We start from the raw sequence: 20526 nt of genomic DNA on the forward strand, positions 1-20526 counted from the left end.
TACTGGATCTTCTCCCACTGAAATCTTCTTCATGCCTTAGTTAAAGCATGAACGGTGGCAAAAAGCAAAGAGGTTTCCCTTATCTCAAGCACCCTCACACTTTTATCTTTTGTACATGTAGTTCGAGTGGATTCAGTTCATTCTCAGAGACTGCTTACACCACCTCCTTTTAGTAACAGGCATTTGTCTACAGCACTGTAACACCTGAATTCACTGCCTGTGCGACTCAGCAAGTCACATGGTCTCAGTTATATCACTCTGGAAAAATGCTAAACATACATCTCATGCATTGCAGCCCAGAACAAAAAGGCTAAGCCCACCAGCTGGTCAAATCTTTAATAAAGGCAACCAGTACAGTAAAACTCCTTGCAACTTTTATCAGATACCATATAGTTACTCCAGCAAGGGAGATGAACTGCATGAAATGGAGTTACAAATCTCATATGAAGTTCTACTATGCAGAATCCTGTGATAGTGTGGCCCACCCAGGTAAGTGTCCACTAATAATGTAAACTAACTAGTTCATCTGAAAGCTTTGATGCAACACATGTCATTGAGCAGTTTTGCATTTAGAGAAAAACTTTCTGTATTTCTTCTGATGTCTACAAGCAATACTCACTAAACACACATTAACTTACCCGCTGATCACCACCTTCTCTGCGAGGATCAAGCTTTTTTGCAAAGTGTCTCAAATTATCGTAGTTATGGAAATTGCACAAAGAAACCAGATCCTGCAAATATTTAGTGAACATACATTACTATTTGCATATGATAGCCAAATACATATGAGATTATAATAATACTACCACTTATGTTTTATGCCATATCCTAGTAACTTACACCAGTAATAAGAGAAGCTTATTTAATAAATCAACACCAGTGTCTGTAAGGCCCTTTGAACATAATACAATGATATGATTAAGTTCTAATAACACCTTTAAACTCCTTTCTAAAGGAGTACAAAACAAGTAGAAATTTGCAAAATATCTATTTTAATATATTTCTGTTCCAGCTCTATGAAATACTTCAGGAACAGGAGTAATAGTCTGGGCTAGTCTAGTACATAAAACTTCTATCAAAAGAATGAAACAAGAAAGTGTGTGACGTAATGGATTTTAATTCCATTTGAATTACAACATGAAAGGTTATAATTACTGAACTTCGCTATGTTGTATTTTTAAAAGTGAATGTTACATTCATGTTGCTTGTATGCCAATACCCTGTATCAGATTTTAGGTCTCATTATAACACAGAATAAATGCAGTAAATCCTTCACCTAGTTATTGTTCTATGATTTCATATTCGGATTATCAAGTACAAGACTATTTCCTAAGAAACTTTAAAGTATTTAAAACTAGAATTAGTAATTTCATACTCAATTTGCAGCTGAAATTGTACAGATGTTAAATAGAAGTATGAAAATTTTAGCTGCTGTTCATCCACATGAACTAAACCCATGCATACTATAAATCCCATGCTGTTGTTGATAAGCTAAGACTAGATATACATGTGTTCACCCTAGGAACTTAAGTTTGGCTGGCCTTCATGCAGCTTAATCGTCATCATTACTTTAAGAGGGGTAAGTAAGGGGAGAAGAAAAAAAAAAAAAAGACCAAAACACAGTTATGCCTTCAACTTCCAAAGCATTACTAACCTTACGTTTCCTGTGGGGCCCTAGATAGCCTACTGTTCTCTTTTTTGAGACCTCTCCTCCCCTGCACCCCCATTTCTGATTACTCAATCAGTATTACAAGGTGGTTTTAGCGAGAAAATATAAAAAAGGATGACAATGTTATTTACTTCTCTTCTCCCACAAAACATCTTTATTATTCATTACAAAGTACTCTACAAAATCCCTCCTGCTTCTAATACTGCTATCAATCGGCTGTCCACAGCTCTTTCAAAAATGAGACACGAAGCTAGGAAGAGCTTGTCCAATAACTGGGTCTGATCTATGAAAACATGTTTTAAGTGAGGCGGTTTACAAAAATAGGTTTTAAAAAAACCCATCAGAACAGCAATATTTCATTAGAATCTTCTTATTTTATTTTAATGAAATAAAGAGTTACACTTCCAAAGTTCTGAGAATTGTTTATTTTATGACTGGAGAGGAAAAGAAGTCTATAAATAGAGCTCTAGAGCTTCTGATGCAGTACACGAGAGACCAGCTCTTCCATTACTTCATGAAGTGTTACTTTTCAAAGCTCTTCCACAAGAAATTTCTCCAGTGTTTCTGGCATCATACTTTCTTAATGCTCACTGAATTACAGTGTTACTTATTACTGAAATGCAAATGTCTCTTCTTGGACTTTCACCCTTGGATCAGATGAAACATGCTATGTATGGAAGAGTACCAAATCGTTATTTAATTCACTTAAATCCCAGCTATACTAACTGAAGCTTGGTAAACGTCAGCAGCAAAAGGATGGAGTAAATAAATAAAACCCCCAAAACAACCAAAGAAACCCACTAAAGGCAATGCTGCTTACATGACAAAAGTGAATCCCTTTAACACTGTTGCCCATTTTGTCCAGAGGAGGTGACCAGCACATCAAGCCCATGACATTAGGAACAACCAGAAGAATCCCACCAGCAACTCCAGATTTTGCAGGAAGACCAACCTAGAGAATAATTAGAAAGTTACTGTCCTCTGCAGACATTCCCCATGATTCTAACAGAATGCACTAGCATTTTACTGAATATTATTGTACAACATTTATAAAATGTAGATCTGGAAAGCATTTTAAGCTGGGAAAGCATTATTACTTATCTCTCTTCAGTTAGACAATAACCTGAAGCACCATTCACGGCAGTCCGAGGTACACAATTATGAAGTTATTTGCTCTCAGTAAAACAGAGTCCAGTAATACAGTGAAAAAGATAATTCAAAACTATTATAAAAAGCAATTATGACTAAGCAGTAGTAAACGAGTGTATTGTCATGAACAGTTTGCAACTAGGCAGTAGTACAAGCTATATACCTGAAAAAACCCTTGACTGAAAAAGGTAAAAAACAACCACCCAAGAAAACAAGAAGAGTCTGTCCATAAAGTCATACAATAACCTACTTACAATCTGGATAAAAGTATTGCTTTTTTCCAACAGAAAGCACATGTCACATATCCCCATAGCTCTATAAGCAATAACTTTTAGGTCACACAAAGTATCATAATCAATTTTACATGTATTCAATGAGGAAAACGTAGAAATGCTCAAAAACAAGACACTGAAAACACAAATAAGATGCAATACATCTTGAACTACATGTAAGAAACATACTGCTGAAAAGCAGAAGCATGGTGCATATGCTGTCTATGACAGCCACTTTTATAACACGAGGGCAAGTCATGAAAGTCTGAGTCAATGAAGAAAAAGCAATTGCCTGCAAATGCTTTCTGCTGTTCTTTACTACCATTATAGTAGGATTTCTTCAGTTATGCTGTTCCCAGTTACATCTGCATCAATCACCTGTTTCTCTCATGAACAGCCTTTCAGGGACAGTATTTATATTTCAACATGAGAAGGACTCCCAAATGTGAAGTGGCAGAGAATAGCAAGTACTATAATGTATGGTATACTAGTAGTGCCATGAACTCTAGACAAGATTTTCCCATGTGGTGTGTTCAATTTCTAAACAATTCATGTAACACCCCCTCCCCTCCCCCAGAAGCATGCAAGTAAGCCCTGGAACATGGAAAACAGATTAATTGTCCTGGTCAGCTATAATTAATAACTAAAAAACCACTTACATGGAAGGCAAACTGCCCTGAAAAGTCATACATGCCACAGGAATGCATTAAACTCAGGGTATTCCGGACTGCTTCAGGACTGAGTACTCTTTCACCAGTGATTGGGCAAAAGCCACCATTAGCCAGAGTTGCTGCCATCACACTTGCCGATTCACACGTTACTTCTATTGAGCAAAGCTTATGAAAAAAAATTTGAGATTATAAGAACTGATACTTCTAGCACAAAAAGGCCGACTACAGCAGGATCAACAATATATCTCTATAGAAATAACATTTCAAATAACCTGTAGCATAACATTTGTTACAGCTGATGCTAGTAGCATCAGTTAATAGGGTCTGAATCTTCCTACTATGAAGATCCCAGCAACAGTGTTTGTAAGCCCTCTTAATAGTTTGTGATAGTATTTTACACAGGTTAGTGTCTCTGCTTGAATCCTCCCCCCACCCCCCCTTGCACTGCTTTGAGAGGAAGAGGTCTGGAAAACAATCTTAGTATTCTGCATCTGCTTAAATGGCAAAGCCACAGAATGACTGATTTTTTTTTTATTTTGGGTTTTTGTGTGGCTGTTTTTTAAGCCTTACAAGACCACACACATCTATTAAAAGTACATTTTAAAGCTGCAAACTCTAGTACATGCAAGTCTTAATGCCAGCACTTCCTACTGATGCAGCCTTATTTCACCTTTCTCTCATATATGCTTTTTGATATATTAATGATATGACCACACGATAGTTTCTCCCAGGAACCCTGCTTCAGTACAGACTATACATACTTTGGTGACACATCAGGAAATGTGATATGATGCCATCACCTGATGCTGCCTCATTTCTGCAGAAACCAAAAGATAAGTTGGTTTCAACCTGAAACTGAAATGCTACTCTGAAAAATAAACAGCTAGTGCTTGTATTCTTGCTGTTGCCAAACAGTCATTACATAATACTTCATGAAGTTACCTAACCCAAGTTTGCATGAGTAGTTACTACCTGGAATTCTTATTTTCCGGGTGCCAAACTCAATACATCCTAGTCCAATCAACTGGAGTTGCAAATCAAGAGATTGTCAGAGACGCATCTAAAATGGCAACTGTGTTTTAAACATATGAAGTATCACATAATATCACCTACTTTATTTAAAAAAAAAAAAAAGAGAAGTGTTTCTAGGTTCTCAGTTTAAGTACCTGCAATTTGTACCTCTTCTCTAAAATGAGAGTAATTCATCCTCACTTTACAGAGACAACAGGAAAATAAGTTTATTCCTGTTCGGAAAGGTTCTAGGAACGAGCATTACAGAAAACCCAAAGAAATAACTGGCCTTGGAAGTAGAACCTGAGTGTTGGAAAGTATGAGTTGTACAGTGAAAAGAAAACAGAACTGCCGCTCATGTACAAGCTGCCTTTTTTGAGTATGGAGTGAAAAGGGGATTTTGCAAGAAAAAAAGAGAATGACACATAGTCATGAAATTAGATATCACAATATGCACAAAAATGAGGCCAAATTAAATACACCAGAAAAGTGAGTTTTGGTATTTCTTAACCTACAAACAGCTTTGCACTCAGAAGCTTATTACTTGAGGCAGTGGGATATGAAGCATTTAAAAAGCATATTTAAACAGTAAATTCAAATAAATTATCAGTTTTGTTCTGTAATAACAGAAATTCAGAATAGACTATTAGCTTGTACCGAGCTTCCAACTCAACAAGAGGCCATCTAAGGCTAATCACATATACCTTACTTCATAAACAGTCATTTGATGTAAAGATTAGAGCAGGTTAATCCCAATGCAAAAAAACAAAATTTGCATTTAAAAACGTTTATAGTTTACATAAGTAAAAGCAAGTCTCATGAATCAAAACCAGATTCATTTTGAGAACTAAGCTCTGGATTTTTTTTTTTTTTTTAACTATACCAGACAGACTGAATCAGTAACACAACTTGAACTACCTCTTGAGAGCTACAGGCAGCAGAGCTGACCGAGTTGTGAATGTTTTAGCATTAGGAAACCCTAACTAAGGAAATACCTCACACTTGCCAAGTTCTCATTTTGTGAAGTTACAAATAACTTACTGTAAGGTAAAAAGAAAAAAAAATGGGGGAGGGGAAAGTATATGACTACAGTCTTTGTTCTATTCATATGCATTGAATCAAACAAAAAGGAGATATTATTTCATTTATAACACTACCCTTGAGCTTACAATAGAGCATGCACATACTATTTTAGTTACACACCGAGTTAAAATTATTTCACAGTACGATAAAGAGCAGCAACCCAAAGAAGCAGAAGTACTTTGTCAAACTCACTGAAGTAGACACTTTAAGCTTCTAACTACTAGTGTTGCATTAGCAATAAAGACACCTAAGTACATCACCTAAACAAAAGCAAACCTGGATACATGAAATGTACACCATTAATTTCCAGAGTTTAACAGAAGCTGACAAGTTTAACTATAAGCCATTAAAGCCTTCACATCTATGAAGAAATCAGCTTCTACGGCTTATAACAGTAATTCTAAGGCTATAATGAGACAATTTTAAAGTCAGTTACCTGAAAATAGAAGTCTAGTATAGCAACCATATCCGTGCCTTCAGGAAAGCACTGAGGAAGAAAAATAAAGACAGTCTTTAGGTAATATTAAGATGTTTATTTTTTTTAAATATCACCTTTAGAGAGACAAATTAACCTATATTCTTGCTGGCACATTAAGCATTAGGCAGATTTAAAATTAAGTATTTATTTAAATGTAACAAATATTAAATAGAAATTAAATAGAAATATTAAAAATTATTAAATAGAAATATTAAATCATGTCAGATCTGAAAGTAACAGTGCAGTGAGGTCAATAAGCTAGGTATTAAAGTATTGTCAGTACAGCTTTCAACAACCTTAAATCAGCAAACTGCAAAATACATCTAGTTTTATAAAGTCACCTGTATAGCAGAGATTATGCATTTTACAACAAATAAAACAAGTTATCATGGCTATGATACAGAAAAAAGTCGCACACTTTCTAGATGACAGCATTTTGAGTATCAGTATGAAAACATACACTATTAGATTAATTTATGCCATACTGTACATTAAATAAAATCTTCACAGACTATGGAAAAAACCACAATACAGCCTTCAAAGTAAAACAAACAAGAGAGCAACCTTTTTTTCTTTCAAGTAATAGCCGATTGCAAAGTTTCTATCTCCACTCTCTCTTTCGGACTGAAACCTTGAAAAAAGATAAAAAAGTTAAAAGAAAAAAGAGACAGGACAACACATCAAACTTCCAAAAAACGCCAACTTTCAGAAACACATAATGTAATTCACTAAAACTGCAGGTAAAGGATACATTACTTCTGAACACAAACATTCTACTAATGGGACAGAAATTGCAATAGAAGCTCACCCCAGTACACCCAGCTAGAGTGAATTAGCTTTAACATCCAAATACGCAACACTACTGGTTACCTGCACATACACAAGCTGACTTGGAGATAAGGCAAAGAAGTGTAAGATCCTGCTCTTAGAAGCGTTTCTAAAAAGGCTGTAGTGGAATGAAATATCCCACAATGAGCCATAGCAAAAGGGTCACTCGCAACACTGACCAAACTAGACAGGAATCTGAGGATGAGGTAGCAGGTCGAATAGTAACCAGAGGGATGGCTGCACTGTTTATCGTGATTATTAATTTCAGGATGAAGCCTAAAAGAGGAATCTGTATGGGTACAAGGGTAGGTAATTCTCTCCTGTCTGGTTCCTTCCACAGTAAATGCTTTTACATTAACAAAGCTCAGGAAAAGCACTAGTTACCTCATTCTGCTTCTCCCCACGTGCATGCCAACTAGCAACCTGGAAACAACTCCACTACATGGAATCTTTATGATTCTCCCAGTGCCACCTCAAAAAGCTCTCAAGATTTTTGGAACACTATATATTGAGTTAATGGGGGGAATTGTTTTAGAAGAGAATTTAAATATGCAAGATAAAAAAGCATGAAGAGGCCCAAACGCATGAAGTACACTTTCTAAACATTTGATACGCAGTTATCAACATACAGAGTTTAATTTTCAATATGAATGCCAGGAAGATAAGAGTTGCACTTACAGCTCTCGCTGCCATAGCGCCAACAGAGCACTTAGAATAATGAAGTTTCAAAGACGTAACCAACACTTTTACGTGAGATTTAGCCATGCTGATGTCAGACATGCTTAACTTCAGTTTTGGGAAATTTTAAGCCAAAGACACCCTCTAATCTTCAGGATTAAATGACTGTTTTAATGTAAATAACTGAACTTTGCCGTAAGCTCAAAATGGCAACTCTCAGTTGAGACAATTTCCATCTAACTTCATCAAGTAAATAAAAAATACTTACGTAGCATTACTGAATCCAACATACTCATTACCAGCCATTTTATTCATGAATTGCATCACCTGTTAGAGAGAGAGGAGGGGGGAAAAAAGCAAACTAACATTTTCAGACATTAAAAAGTTACAACTGATAAACTTCCAATCCAGCCTCACCCCAAATCTTGTAACACAATTTTACAAATTCAACGCAAATCACTAAATGATTAAACAACCAAGTAAAGACAAAACATCTGAAATTACTAAAATTTCACTTTCAATTCCCTTGCCATCTTGAGACTTTTACCACTGAGTTTAGTTAAAAAAGGAATGTTATAACATTAACTTACATAGTCAAATTTTTCTGCATTATTTGCTCCTTGCTGAAAGAAAAGAAAAAATAATTTACAAAAATTGTTAACATTAGAAAGAAGTTATTTCACTTAACAGTACTAGGATTTTTAACTAAGGTATGAGGCTAATTAAGAATAAGGTACTACAATCATTTCATGTATTAATGAAAAAATTAAAGTGTTAGATAAGTAAATCTTTAATTATAATTTAAATTAAATAATCCTATAAGAGACTTAAACACCTGTATGTTGGAAATTATTTTAAACTGGAAAAGGTATGCTTTATTTTAAGTGCACTCTATTCAACTGCATGTGTTTAGCACAAGTAAATGTGGTAGTTAAAGCAAAAAAATACAAAAATAACTACAATCAGTATCGTTATAATGAAAACACTAAATTTTTATAGATTAGTAACCCAAAGGTATTATATTACCAACAGAGCTGAGCATAGTAAAGTTCAGGCTACTGAAGTTAAAATTTTCCATGGCTAGCACCCATCTAAAAAGTTTAGACTGAAGACTTAAAAGAAAGTCTTACCCCTTACTATGAAAATAATTTCATTTCGTCAGAAATATCTGACTTGATTAATATCTGATTAATGTCCTACCTATTAAAAATCAAACAGAAATAGAATTTCACAACATAGAGTACATCATTGTGCTAACAATGTAAGGAAAAATCTAAATCCAGCTTAATAAAACTTAATTCTTAGGGTTGGTTGGTTTGGTTTTTTCAGGGAGGATGAGGGGTGTTATCTTGGGGCTTTTTCCTTCCCCCCCTCCCCACTTAAGAAGATTCTCAAATTTAGTAGCTGCCAGTTAAAGATGCATTAATTCTTTACATATCTTTGACGGGCGTCCTTTCACCAATTCCTATAGCAAGAGAGGTGGGAGGTAAAAAATAGCACATGGTCTACTGGGAATTTTTAATTTTTTGAAGTAGCCAAGTAGAATTTTTTTTGAGGAAGTTTTAAAAACAATGGCATCACACACACAAGTGTAAACAATGTATCTGGAGAAGATGTTTTAATAAATAATTTTAGCATTAAAGATACTCTATTTAGATAACAAAACTGTTTAACCTCTCAAATAATTCAAGACACTACTTGCAATGTGTTAAGTATGGGAATGGGGAAGGAAGTGGAGAAACCTGAAGCTTTATATCGACCAGTACTTTACTTAAAGAAATGCGTAAAGCCAGTCTCTGTATGTGAATTAGGGTGTTGCAGGTAATCTTTGAAGCCCATGCATCAGCTCATCTACAAGAGGATGCACAGTCATACACGTACAATCACTAGCTGAAAGGAACACCACACTGTTTTGTCAAAATTATGCGTCAGTGGTTACCTTATGCTTAAAGGCTAATAACCTTACTCTTAAGGCAACAATATCTAGCTAATTTGCAATAAGATAAAAAAATTCATGACACATTTCATCAAAATGTTCCTGTATAATATACCAGAACACAAGTCTCAGAAAGTTAACTCCAAATCTGTTCAATGAAAAATAATTAAAAGAAGAAATTACCAACTTCATTGAACTGTTGCAGTTGTCAAAATATTCCATAGATCCTAATGCTGTAAAATATGTAACAACATTTAAACCACAAAAACCTTTTCAACCTTTCAAATGCACAATGAACATCTTTTTCTGGGAAAGTGGGTCAGCATTAGTTATGGGATGCTGCATTGATAATTGTATGGTTAGACATGTATAATAAATTGAAACAAGTTCTTTTGTTAAAAAAAGAAAGAGGGAGAAAGGGATCATGCTTTCTTCAAAAATATAAATATATAACACTTCACTTTTTTTGGGGTTTTTTTGCATAGCTGAAAAAAATTCCTAGCCCTTCAACAAAAACCTAGTTTTACTAGCAGCATATAAAATCGGTGGGCAAAAGACTCAATACAAACTTTTTCCACATCAACTTGTTATAAAAAAGGTTTCTTTTAAAAATTTACATCTAATCTCTTATTCTGGGAAGAAAACCTTCTGTATACTAACTCAGATGACGCAGTTTTAGTCCTTGATGTTCCACACACTTGTATATATACTTTATATCAAACACAAAAGCATTGTTACAGAAATTAGACTGCACGTATACATAAAATATTTGCCTAAATAATCGTATGACCAAGAGCTCAGTAGGGATTTAACATAACACAACTAAAATAGAAAACTTTGCTTCCATACACTTGATGCCTAAAAAACCCAACCTATTGGTTTCCCTCTTTCAGCAGCTGACAAAGGTATGCTGCTCCTCCTACAAAGCTGAAGAGACAGAGGCAACATACATTCTTTGATTAAAATTCAATTGCAAATATAAAATCCTAACATTCAGAATACTAAGCAATTGTTCCATTAATTTGAAGAAATACAAGAGACAACAAAACTACTGTTCTTGCACAAGTGCTTCTTATTTTTAGCTTGATTGTATAAACTTATGAGGTTGGGGGCACTGTGACAATATTTTCCAAAAAGCATTTTTATTTAAGTTCAGATGCAATTCATCTGTCTAGAACATCAAAGGAGACATTCCATGCACTACCCTCCACAAACATTTACTGAAACATATGTTCATATACACACTTACTGTATACATGCTTGTGTGTATATACATATGAAAAAACACTTCTAAATGAATACAAAATGAAATTGAAAATGTTAAGATTGAAGCAGTATGATAGGCAGAAAATTCAAACTTGCAGAAGACAGCCCAATATAATTTTGTAAACACTTAAAACCACTATGGCTGTCAATCATAAATTTGAATTTTTTTATTGTGTAAGGTTTTAGTGTTCTTCCCCCCCTTTTTAAAAAAAAAACCACACAAAAAAAACAAGGTGCTTTTATTATTTGTATTTCTACTAGGAAAATATAAGCAGTTGCTATAAGCAGTTGCATAGATGGCATGCCTTCATGTACCTAGGAAAGAGATCCATGGATACTCACCAGAGCTTGCAACAACAAAATTAGGCAATATTTATTAGAAAAGTAGCTAATATTAGCCACTTTACATTCATCAATGTTCAGTGTTTATTTTATTAGACCACATAAGCTCTTACCATGTGTCTCTTGTTAAAATAATTTTTCTATTTTTAATCTAAGCCAAGCTCATGAAAACATAGGGATCAAGAGAAGTTTATGGTCTTCTAATAATAGAAGATTATTTAAAAATTAATTTCTGGATTTTTTTTTAAAGCCAAATTTATAATCTAACACTATTCTGTGATGAAAACATCCAGAAAAAAATCATAATGCTATGTCAGTGTGCAAGGAAACATTCTTTTTTATGTTAGTGCATTTTACATTAACTTAACTATTAATGTCTTCTAGTCTTCTGTACTTACACACCTTTTTAATTATATTTGTTAATCTGGCCTGTTCTGTGAGAACTGGTGTCTTGACTGCTTAGTATGCCATTTTCAGCTCTGAAATACTTGAGAGCACTCTGTCACAGACAGTATTTGACCCACTAAGACCAATACTATTACTATTTCGAACACATATAAGAATTACTTTTGTGACCTTCAGGTATTAAATACTCACATATGTGACCACTGAATATATGTCATATCAAATATCACTACTACATACTCTATGTCAAATAATACCCAATGCATTTGAGTTATAATAAGAAGTGCAGAATAATGTGAATGTGTGTTCTATCCAAAATTAGTTACTACAAGAAAATGAATAACTTAAGAGAGTAAACTTCACCAGAATAAAGACAAGTATCTGGTAGAGAAGATCACAACACCAACACATTTTAAAGCAGTGTGCATGTACATCAGTCTATGAGGAAGAATAACTGGAGTGGGTAGCATAGAGCAATTAAGCAAAATCTGTACTATTTATTCTAACTATATTGCCAAATAAAACCCAGTAAGCCATGGATTTTCCCACCCTTCAAGTATTAGACCGTAACTGGACAGGTTTCTTAATAACTGTATTCTGACAGCAAATAGACCCTTGGCACAGCCAGACAGGTTTTTCTACCCCTCTGCCACATTTATTTTATGACTTATCAGCATATTTAGAAAGCTTTAAAGTATTATCGGATACACCTGTTTTGCACAAAAAAGAAAAGCCTTCATTGAATTAAGCTTTCTCAGGGTCAGTAAGATCAGCATTTTCATTTTCTCATACATCAATTTTTTTTGCAAGGACTACGAATATTGCCCCCACAACACGTCTAAATGCTTCCCACGTTAATTCATACCATAGGATATCCCCCTTCCCCAAGCACTCAAGTCTATCATCACTGTCTGCGTAAGATTCTGCATGTGTTTGTCGGCACCTCCAGATTTACATACACTGTATTTGCCCAAACCTTTGCTGTTTTACTAGGAAAGCTTTTATCTACAGATGGAATCTTGAAGTATACAATAAAAGTGACTTAATCCCTTGTCCTCTGGTAATTCCTTCCACAGCCACCTGCCTTCTACATATTTCACTCTGGACCTGTCCTCTTCATCTCATTTGCAGCTCTAATGCACTACCCTCCCTAGTCAGTAAAGATACATAAAAGCAGGCAATTGCTAACACAACCAATGATGTTCCTGGAGATGACACGCTTTGAGAATTGAGTTTAAGGTTTAAGAAAAAAACAGATCAAAGCATTAAAATCTATCCATGCTACAGGCAATAAAGTATTTTCTCAATGTGATGTACAGAAAGCTGCGTAGTTACAGAACACAATCTGTGCTAGATCCGTACATGAACTGAATCTTCCTTTTTCAAGCACCTGTATTGCCTAGGAGACATGGAAGAATTTACCATTTTATCAAATAACACTTGCCAAACACTCCTGGAATTGCCGCTTTAATTTTCTTTTTATAACAATTATTTGAAAATTGTTATAACTATGTAATTTATATAACTAGTAATAAGGGAAAATGACTGTACAATTTACAAACAAGGTAGAAGGTCCTTAGGGTTCTTTGAAAATTTTATTTCATTAAAACTGGCCCACAGGATGTCTTTTTGCTAAAACATTTTTATTGTAGATACATGCTTTAAATTGCTGCCACAGTCTGTGGAGTGTAACACAAGTGGTTAGAACAGAGCCATGAGTTAAGGCACCAAAACGTAAATATATTGCAGTTCCAAGCACATGACAGTAGGAGAATCATTTAAGCTGGTAGAAGTATGATATAGTCATGCCTAAGTAAGCCAAACAAATGTACAACATGCACATACGCTTCATTATTTATTATTATGAATAAACATAACTAAACATAACATTACAGTTTAGGTCTATGATCTTTCCAAGGTGCACATACTAAATTCTTAAGGCAGCCAAAACTGGGTATGTGATGCTACGAAATCTTTTTTCCCCTAAAATATTCCCCTAAAGTATTACATATTCTGACAAAAAGATAACCCCAAGCATCATCTCTTATTCACATACAATCAGAATTTGTCAGATTCTAAGGGCAGTTGTGTGCAAGTTCATGCATACTAACAGCTAAATTCAGTACAACATATGTAAATTTTGAAAGACATTAATTTCTCAGAAAGAGACAAAATAATGAATATCAAAGGAGTTAAAAGCATTCTTAACACCGAAATACAGCTATAATCTCTCCATAGCTATCCAAATGCTATCATAGCTAAATCTGTCATAGATGGTAAATCTGACCATGTTTAATAATCCCTTAATTTTCTTGGACACTAGGAGCCATATGCAGCCTTCAAGATATGCAAGTAACACCTTAAACAGAATGAATGCAGAGGAACAGAGGGCAAAACATGGGTTAATGAATCCACCTTTTCTAGAAAAAAGTAAGCCTTAGATTAGATCAAATATAAGTGTGAATTATTTAAAAATCACCGATTAGTTAGTAGGAATATTTTTAAGTTGAAGATTGTAACAAAGTTATTTCACAAAAGAACAGCTATTAAATAACTTTATACCTGTGACCCTCTTCGTAATTTTCTTCAGAGTATGTTTAGTTTGGTTAGTTATTCAAATGATAAATGCTATCTTAGTGAAAGCAGTACATAAAATAATCTACATTTTAATCACACTGAAAACAAATAATGGAGTGATAAGTATGATATGCGTCCATTAGACGTGCAGTTACCACATGCAAAAAGTCAGTGCAATGCAATACTCTTCATAAGAACACTACAGAAAAAACCAAATAAAAATAAAAACACGACGCAATAACAATCCCCCAACCTTCTAACAAATATCAGTTGCATGCAGTAAACAAATCCATGTTATCTATTTAGAAGTACACAATTTATCAAGAATTATGTGCCTTCTGCAGGAGGCACATGCTTGTGTTTTGCCTTATGACCAGTAGGGCATGTCGTAGTAGGACTAACGTTTTCACAGTTCAGACAAATGTGTTAAGTCAAATTTTAAAATTCACTATTATCCAAGTGAATTTCAATGCTCAGTCAACCTTTAAAAAAATATTAAACGTGAATGAATTTACCTGTCATACTTAAGGCCATTTTCTTTCACCTACAGCTATTAAAGATAAATGTCTTTAAGCAGAAGTTCTTACACCTTCTTTAAATATAAAATAACAGAAAATCATGATCTAAGTAATTTTAAAATCAACAATTTGGAAATAGGGAGGTAGAAAACATACTGTAGCTAACGGACTTCAAAACATAACCAAGACAAAGGCTGTAAACAAGATTTTTAGACTTCAGAAGTAACAGTATAAAGTTTTCTACTTCGAAACTCCAGGGGACCGACATATTCCCCACAACTCTACACAGGTACCCTTAAAAAAGTTTTTTTGTATTAGTGGCTGCTAAAAAAAGGCAGAAAATACAAGCGAAGTATCTGGCAAACATTAGCATTGCATGGAATTTATGCTATTTACAACTTCAAGAGATATATACAGCTATTCAAAGGAAAATAAAATACAGCCTTCCAAAAGTCACAAGATCATGGACTAAAGATGCTAAGTCATTATTCAGCTATGGTTTACTCAGCAAAATATGAGTAACTGTTTCCAAATACACTTATTTAAGAAAGCACATTTTACACTCCAACAGAAACTACATTACATAGATGTTAAACATAACTTAGCCTTACAGCATGTTAATAGTGGACAAATTCAGTATTAAGACTGATGTGCGAATATAGCTGCATTGCTCCTGTACAAATTATAGTATCTTCATTTTTTCTGCACAGCAAGAAATAACTTCGTAACTTTATGCTATACAAGAGCATCAGACATTCAGAAACATATTTCTGAGTGCTATAAAGTATATTTCTGAGGACATACTCTTAGCATTTAACAAGTATGAGGCAACTCTCTCAATAGAATATCAAGTGTTGTGCGGTTAAAGAAGGAAACAAAAGAAAAGTAAAAACGCTAAGGAAAACCAGTGTCTCTCAGTTGCACATTACTGTTTAAAAATTGCTAGTCTAATATTGCATTTGTTTGGAAAGTGTTACTATTTCCAAAACATCAGAGCTTTACAAGATTCTCTACATCTTATTAAAATGCTCTGAGAGAAACTAAAAATGAACTTTTTACCTTGATTAAAGACGTGATCACAATTGCTCCAGCGTTCACCATAGGGTTATGAGGCCTGTCTGTGAAATAAAATTTTCAATTACAAGTATATCCCAAGACACATTTGTCAAACAAAACCAGTCAAGTGTTTAAGTGAAAAATGATAAATATTAATCTATGACTTAGATATGATCATAGAATATAATCCTAAATGAAAAATACTGTAAGCCAACATCATACACATTTTTTTTTCTAATTCTGAGCAAAGTATTTTACAGTTGAGAACAACAGCCTAATGCTACTTAACAGTCCCGGAAATCAATCATTTTGGCATAATTTCTTTTCAGGACATTTTTAGTTCTCTCTAGCTTTCCAAGATTTGATTAATACAAATCAATTTGCAAGTGGAACCACCCCTAAGGGACTTTTCAATTTTTCTCCAAGTTACCAAGTCTCAGTGATTTTAAAAGTGTTCAAACAAGTTCCTTTAAAATAAATGAGGCTTCCAGTTCTTGAATTTTCTTATTGCTGTACATAAATACAAAATCCTGATCCTTTTTAAGAATCAGAGATGTCTACTGGCAGCTGCTGAAATACAAATAATTTATTCATCCTTACTAGAATTTAACTTGCATATACCTGCTACACTTAAGTTTTTCTTTTCATCGCTAATCTCCATATTAAGAGTATTTTTGCATTCCCAGTCATTCTTGGCTGCTTATGTGAATAAATCTTTTTTTCCTCCTTTTTTCCAAAAAAGCTTTCCTTCTCAGCTGTCTACTTTTCCCAAATACAAGTTTTCATTCTTTTTTTTTGTAACTAAAATTTTTGCTGTGCCTTCTAACTAGGATTTTGATTTTTGATGGTTCTGATGTCTGTAATTCTCAACCAGTTCTCAATACATTAATATTGTGACAGGTTTGGATTCTTTTAATTTGCTGTTACTTTCTCTCCAAATTTGAAAAAAATATTCATTTTAAATAACAAAGTATTCACTATTTTCATATATAGTACACACACACTGAAAGGAACTTGAGACAATTGCTTTTTGGAAGTTAGTCTGATATTCACAATACATATACACACACACACACTTTCCCATGAAAATTACACTGGTCATGGTCAATGACACTTACCCATCTGTGACTATCAGATAATCTACAAAAACTAACAATCTCAAATTCCTTTTAATATTTTTCAGAAAGTCAATACTAGAAAGATGTTTTTAAAAAATCAAGTTATTCTGTTAGTGAAAAAGACCAATATCTCCTGTCCAAGAAAGTAAAGCTCCCCTAAAATACAAACTTAACGTCTATATACTATTTTTAAAGTTGTTAGTGCCATTCCTTATCTCTGCAACAGACTCATGAATGATTCTCATTTCATCTGATTGTACTTAAGATCCACCTATACTGAACATCCTGTTCTATTCGTGTCAATAACGCAAGAAACCTGGGTCAAATATATTTGACTTCTGATTAAAAACAGATTCTAAGTAGCAAAAAAGCGTAGCATTTCCATAGCTTCCTAACTCTGACTCTCCTTAGGGACCAAAAACCTGAACACCAAAGATCTTACAAGTCAAAAGACTATTCACAGCATCACAAGCTCCTTCTTAGTCCTTCTAACCAAGGAGGGACATCTGGAGGTCGTCTCCTCTACCCTCCCACTCAAAGCAAGACTATTGCCAAGGTTACATCAAGTCAGTCATGCCTTTATCTAGCTGAGTCTTGAAGACCTCCAAACATGTCAAACCCTCTGTCTTTTTGCATGTTGTTCCTCCTAGATGACAGGTTTACCCTAACATCCAACCTGCACCGCCTAAGCCACAGTGTGGGGCCGCTGGCCCTTGTATCATCTGCCACTACCAAGAAGAGTTACACAAACTTACATCTTTGCAATTGCTCTTCAAGAGTTCTAAGTGGCTCCCAGGAGAGCCCCTAACCTCCCCTTGCAACTGTTCCTTGGAAGTTATGTGCCCTGGACCCCACAGCACCTTGGCAGCCCTCCACTAGAGCCCCTTCCAGTTTTTCAATGTTCTCCTTGAACTGGGGATCCCAACTCCAGGCACATAGTCCAACACAACACTGGCCTCACACATGATGAGAATACACTGTCACCCTCATTTCTTGCTCTACCTACAGTTCTCTTTTTCCAGCTTCCTCATCAAGTATCATTCTAGTCCACAAACACATTAACGACAAATACAACCCATTCTAAAAGTATTTTTTATAAATGTTTTGCTCTTGATTCCTCTGCACACCTATTGTTTCAATCTGCCACACAGTATAAAGCAAAAAAAATCTCAAATCCCACAACAAATACATATTTGAATAAAAAGTATGTGCAATTTTCATTTAGCATTCATCAACTCAAAAGCTTATCAATGTGGTAAAGTCCATATAACAGAATATACCCTCAGAAATTCTATTGTATCTCATTTCCTTGAGGACATCACCACTTTCCCTTCAATGTCACAAGGCATTCTTGGTTACCCTTTCCTCTGCTCTGAAGATTTCTGTCTCTCATTGCTTAACATCTCAAACTACATGTACCAGTTCTGGCCACTTTACAACCACACACCACCATGTATTGACCTCACATGAAGAATGGCAAGAACCTCCTGGTGAAAGGAGACATGGACTTTTCTGAATGTGCTTCTGAAATTAAGTTGAGTTCTCTTCACCCCTTGACAAGTCAACAAGTAATAATCATTGTTGGAGACTTAACAGCTAAGGGGAGGTACCACAGTCCGGCTTACCACACGCTAACAACAGCTCTTCTTTAAGGGTCTCCTGCTGCTGCCTAACACTAGCACATCACAGAGCTGAGTAGGACACCTTCCATTAATACACCACTGCCTCTTCTAAGCAGAATAAACCCTGTCAGGGTATCCGGGTCCCAGGAAATCAATTTTCACTATTATCTGGATAGCAGCAGATTATGTATGGGAAGCGTTTGGATAGCATTGATATCTATAATTGACAGATAACCTTTCTATCCTGCCACAATAGCTACAGGCTTCTTGAGAGGTGGCTGATGCCCCAAGCCTGTCAGTGTTTAAGAGGCATTTGGACAATGCCCTTAATAATATGGTTTAACTCTTAGTGCTGAAGTGGTCAGGCAGTTGGACTAGATAATTGTTGTAGATCCCTTCCAACTGAACTGTCCTATTCTATAGCGAAGAACCTCTACACATACTTAAGATATACTGGCTTTTTTTAGGGGCCAGGATGCCTAAATAAAATCTTAAGTTCTGCAGGACTCCTGCTAATTTAAAAGAAGAGGTGTCTTCCTTTCCCATCAATAATACTTCCATTCCCAGGTATTTTTTCACCTCTTCAGGATGTATAGGTTCTGACGCTGCATTAATTTTTAAGGAAAGTTATACATAGGTTTCCTTCTAAAGTAGCAGCAACTACTGATTTACCTCACAGTGGGTGCCATCAACAAGGGGATTCCACATTGCAGAACAACAAGGAAGAACAAGGAACTGTAATTGCAACAGTTTGTCAAAGAGGTGAAACAACCTAATCTATTAATCTTTAGAAAGAGGTATCAAACTCTGCAAAGCTAACTGACACACATCACTAAAAACAAAAACACACATATATGCTCTGTATGTATAATCAAATAAAGGCAAATATCTGCTCAGACGGAAAAACAGAAAATCTTTTACACAACTTCTCCGGAAGTCTCTTATATTGCTGTATCATCTCATTTCTCTTTGGAGTAAATTCGTGTTTTTATCCTTAATGAAAAGAATAAGCCATAATAACCCTTCAACTTCAACTGGGGTGCCCTGATTAAGTCTAGCACTGATTCAACGATATGCCTCTTGCTTAAACAACTCACCTAAAGCCTCTGAATATCAAATACACTATTCTCCAATACAGCATTCCTTTTCCTTTGGGAAGGAGATATTTGTCTAGAACTGCCTTTTACATTGGGAACTACAATATATTTAACAGGTATATCTAAATTTAAAGTAAAAGAAAATATAATTTATTTAGCTACCTAAAAAAAAGAATCTCTCCACTGGATACCACTACTGAATGGTGGAAAATATGGGGTTTTTTTCCCCTCACAACTGCTCAACAATTAGCACAATTGCTCCAGCAACCTGCCATGCAATTCTGCCGTATGTGAACTAGACCTTTCCCCTAATAAGCTCAAATTACAGTGCTTTTCCTCTGCCAGTTCTTCTGACCTTTTTGGTCCATCATTGGTCTTAGGCCTTCTTTGTACATCATTGTACGTCACACATGTTGCATCATGAACTCAATAGGCATGAAAAAAACCTGCAAACTGCTGCTCAATGGCCATAAAAATAATTCCAGATGATGCCTATTTCAGACACATTTTACTACGTAAAATTCCTGATCTACTTCAGTTAACTAGAATAATCTGTTTTTAATTAACATCGGAATTGTTTTAGTCCTCAGGAAATCAGAATTGTTCGATAGGCCATATGTTCCCTTTGAAAAAAATTTTAAAATTGACTATTCACAAGGCTGCAGACATTTCCAAATTTCCACTGCACAGCACAGATCTTACTCAAAATGAATACAATTCTTCGTAACACTTCGTTATAGTTAACATTTT

The 20526-nt window shown here is 34.9% G+C and overlaps 1 protein-coding gene across 4 annotated transcripts in view; it reads right to left on the reverse strand.

Annotated features, from left to right (window-relative positions):
- Window positions 1–20526, reverse strand: part of GLS (glutaminase) — a 66918-nt gene that overhangs the window by 26612 nt on the left and 19780 nt on the right. For all 4 annotated transcript variants that reach the window (XM_075093927.1, XM_075093926.1, XM_075093928.1 and 1 more), the window contains 8 exons: window positions 15943–16001; window positions 8430–8462; window positions 8108–8166; window positions 6898–6964; window positions 6292–6342; window positions 3750–3926; window positions 2490–2621; window positions 639–731 (listed from right to left, as the gene is read on the reverse strand). In XM_075093927.1, the coding sequence (XP_074950028.1) occupies window positions 639–731; window positions 2490–2621; window positions 3750–3926; window positions 6292–6342; window positions 6898–6964; window positions 8108–8166; window positions 8430–8462; window positions 15943–16001 (671 nt within the window). The remainder of the gene's footprint in view (window positions 1–638; window positions 732–2489; window positions 2622–3749; window positions 3927–6291; window positions 6343–6897; window positions 6965–8107; window positions 8167–8429; window positions 8463–15942; window positions 16002–20526) is intronic.

This window comes from Phalacrocorax aristotelis, chromosome 5 (genome assembly GCF_949628215.1).
Source record: "Phalacrocorax aristotelis chromosome 5, bGulAri2.1, whole genome shotgun sequence".
NCBI classification, from domain to species: domain Eukaryota; kingdom Metazoa; phylum Chordata; class Aves; order Suliformes; family Phalacrocoracidae; genus Phalacrocorax; species Phalacrocorax aristotelis.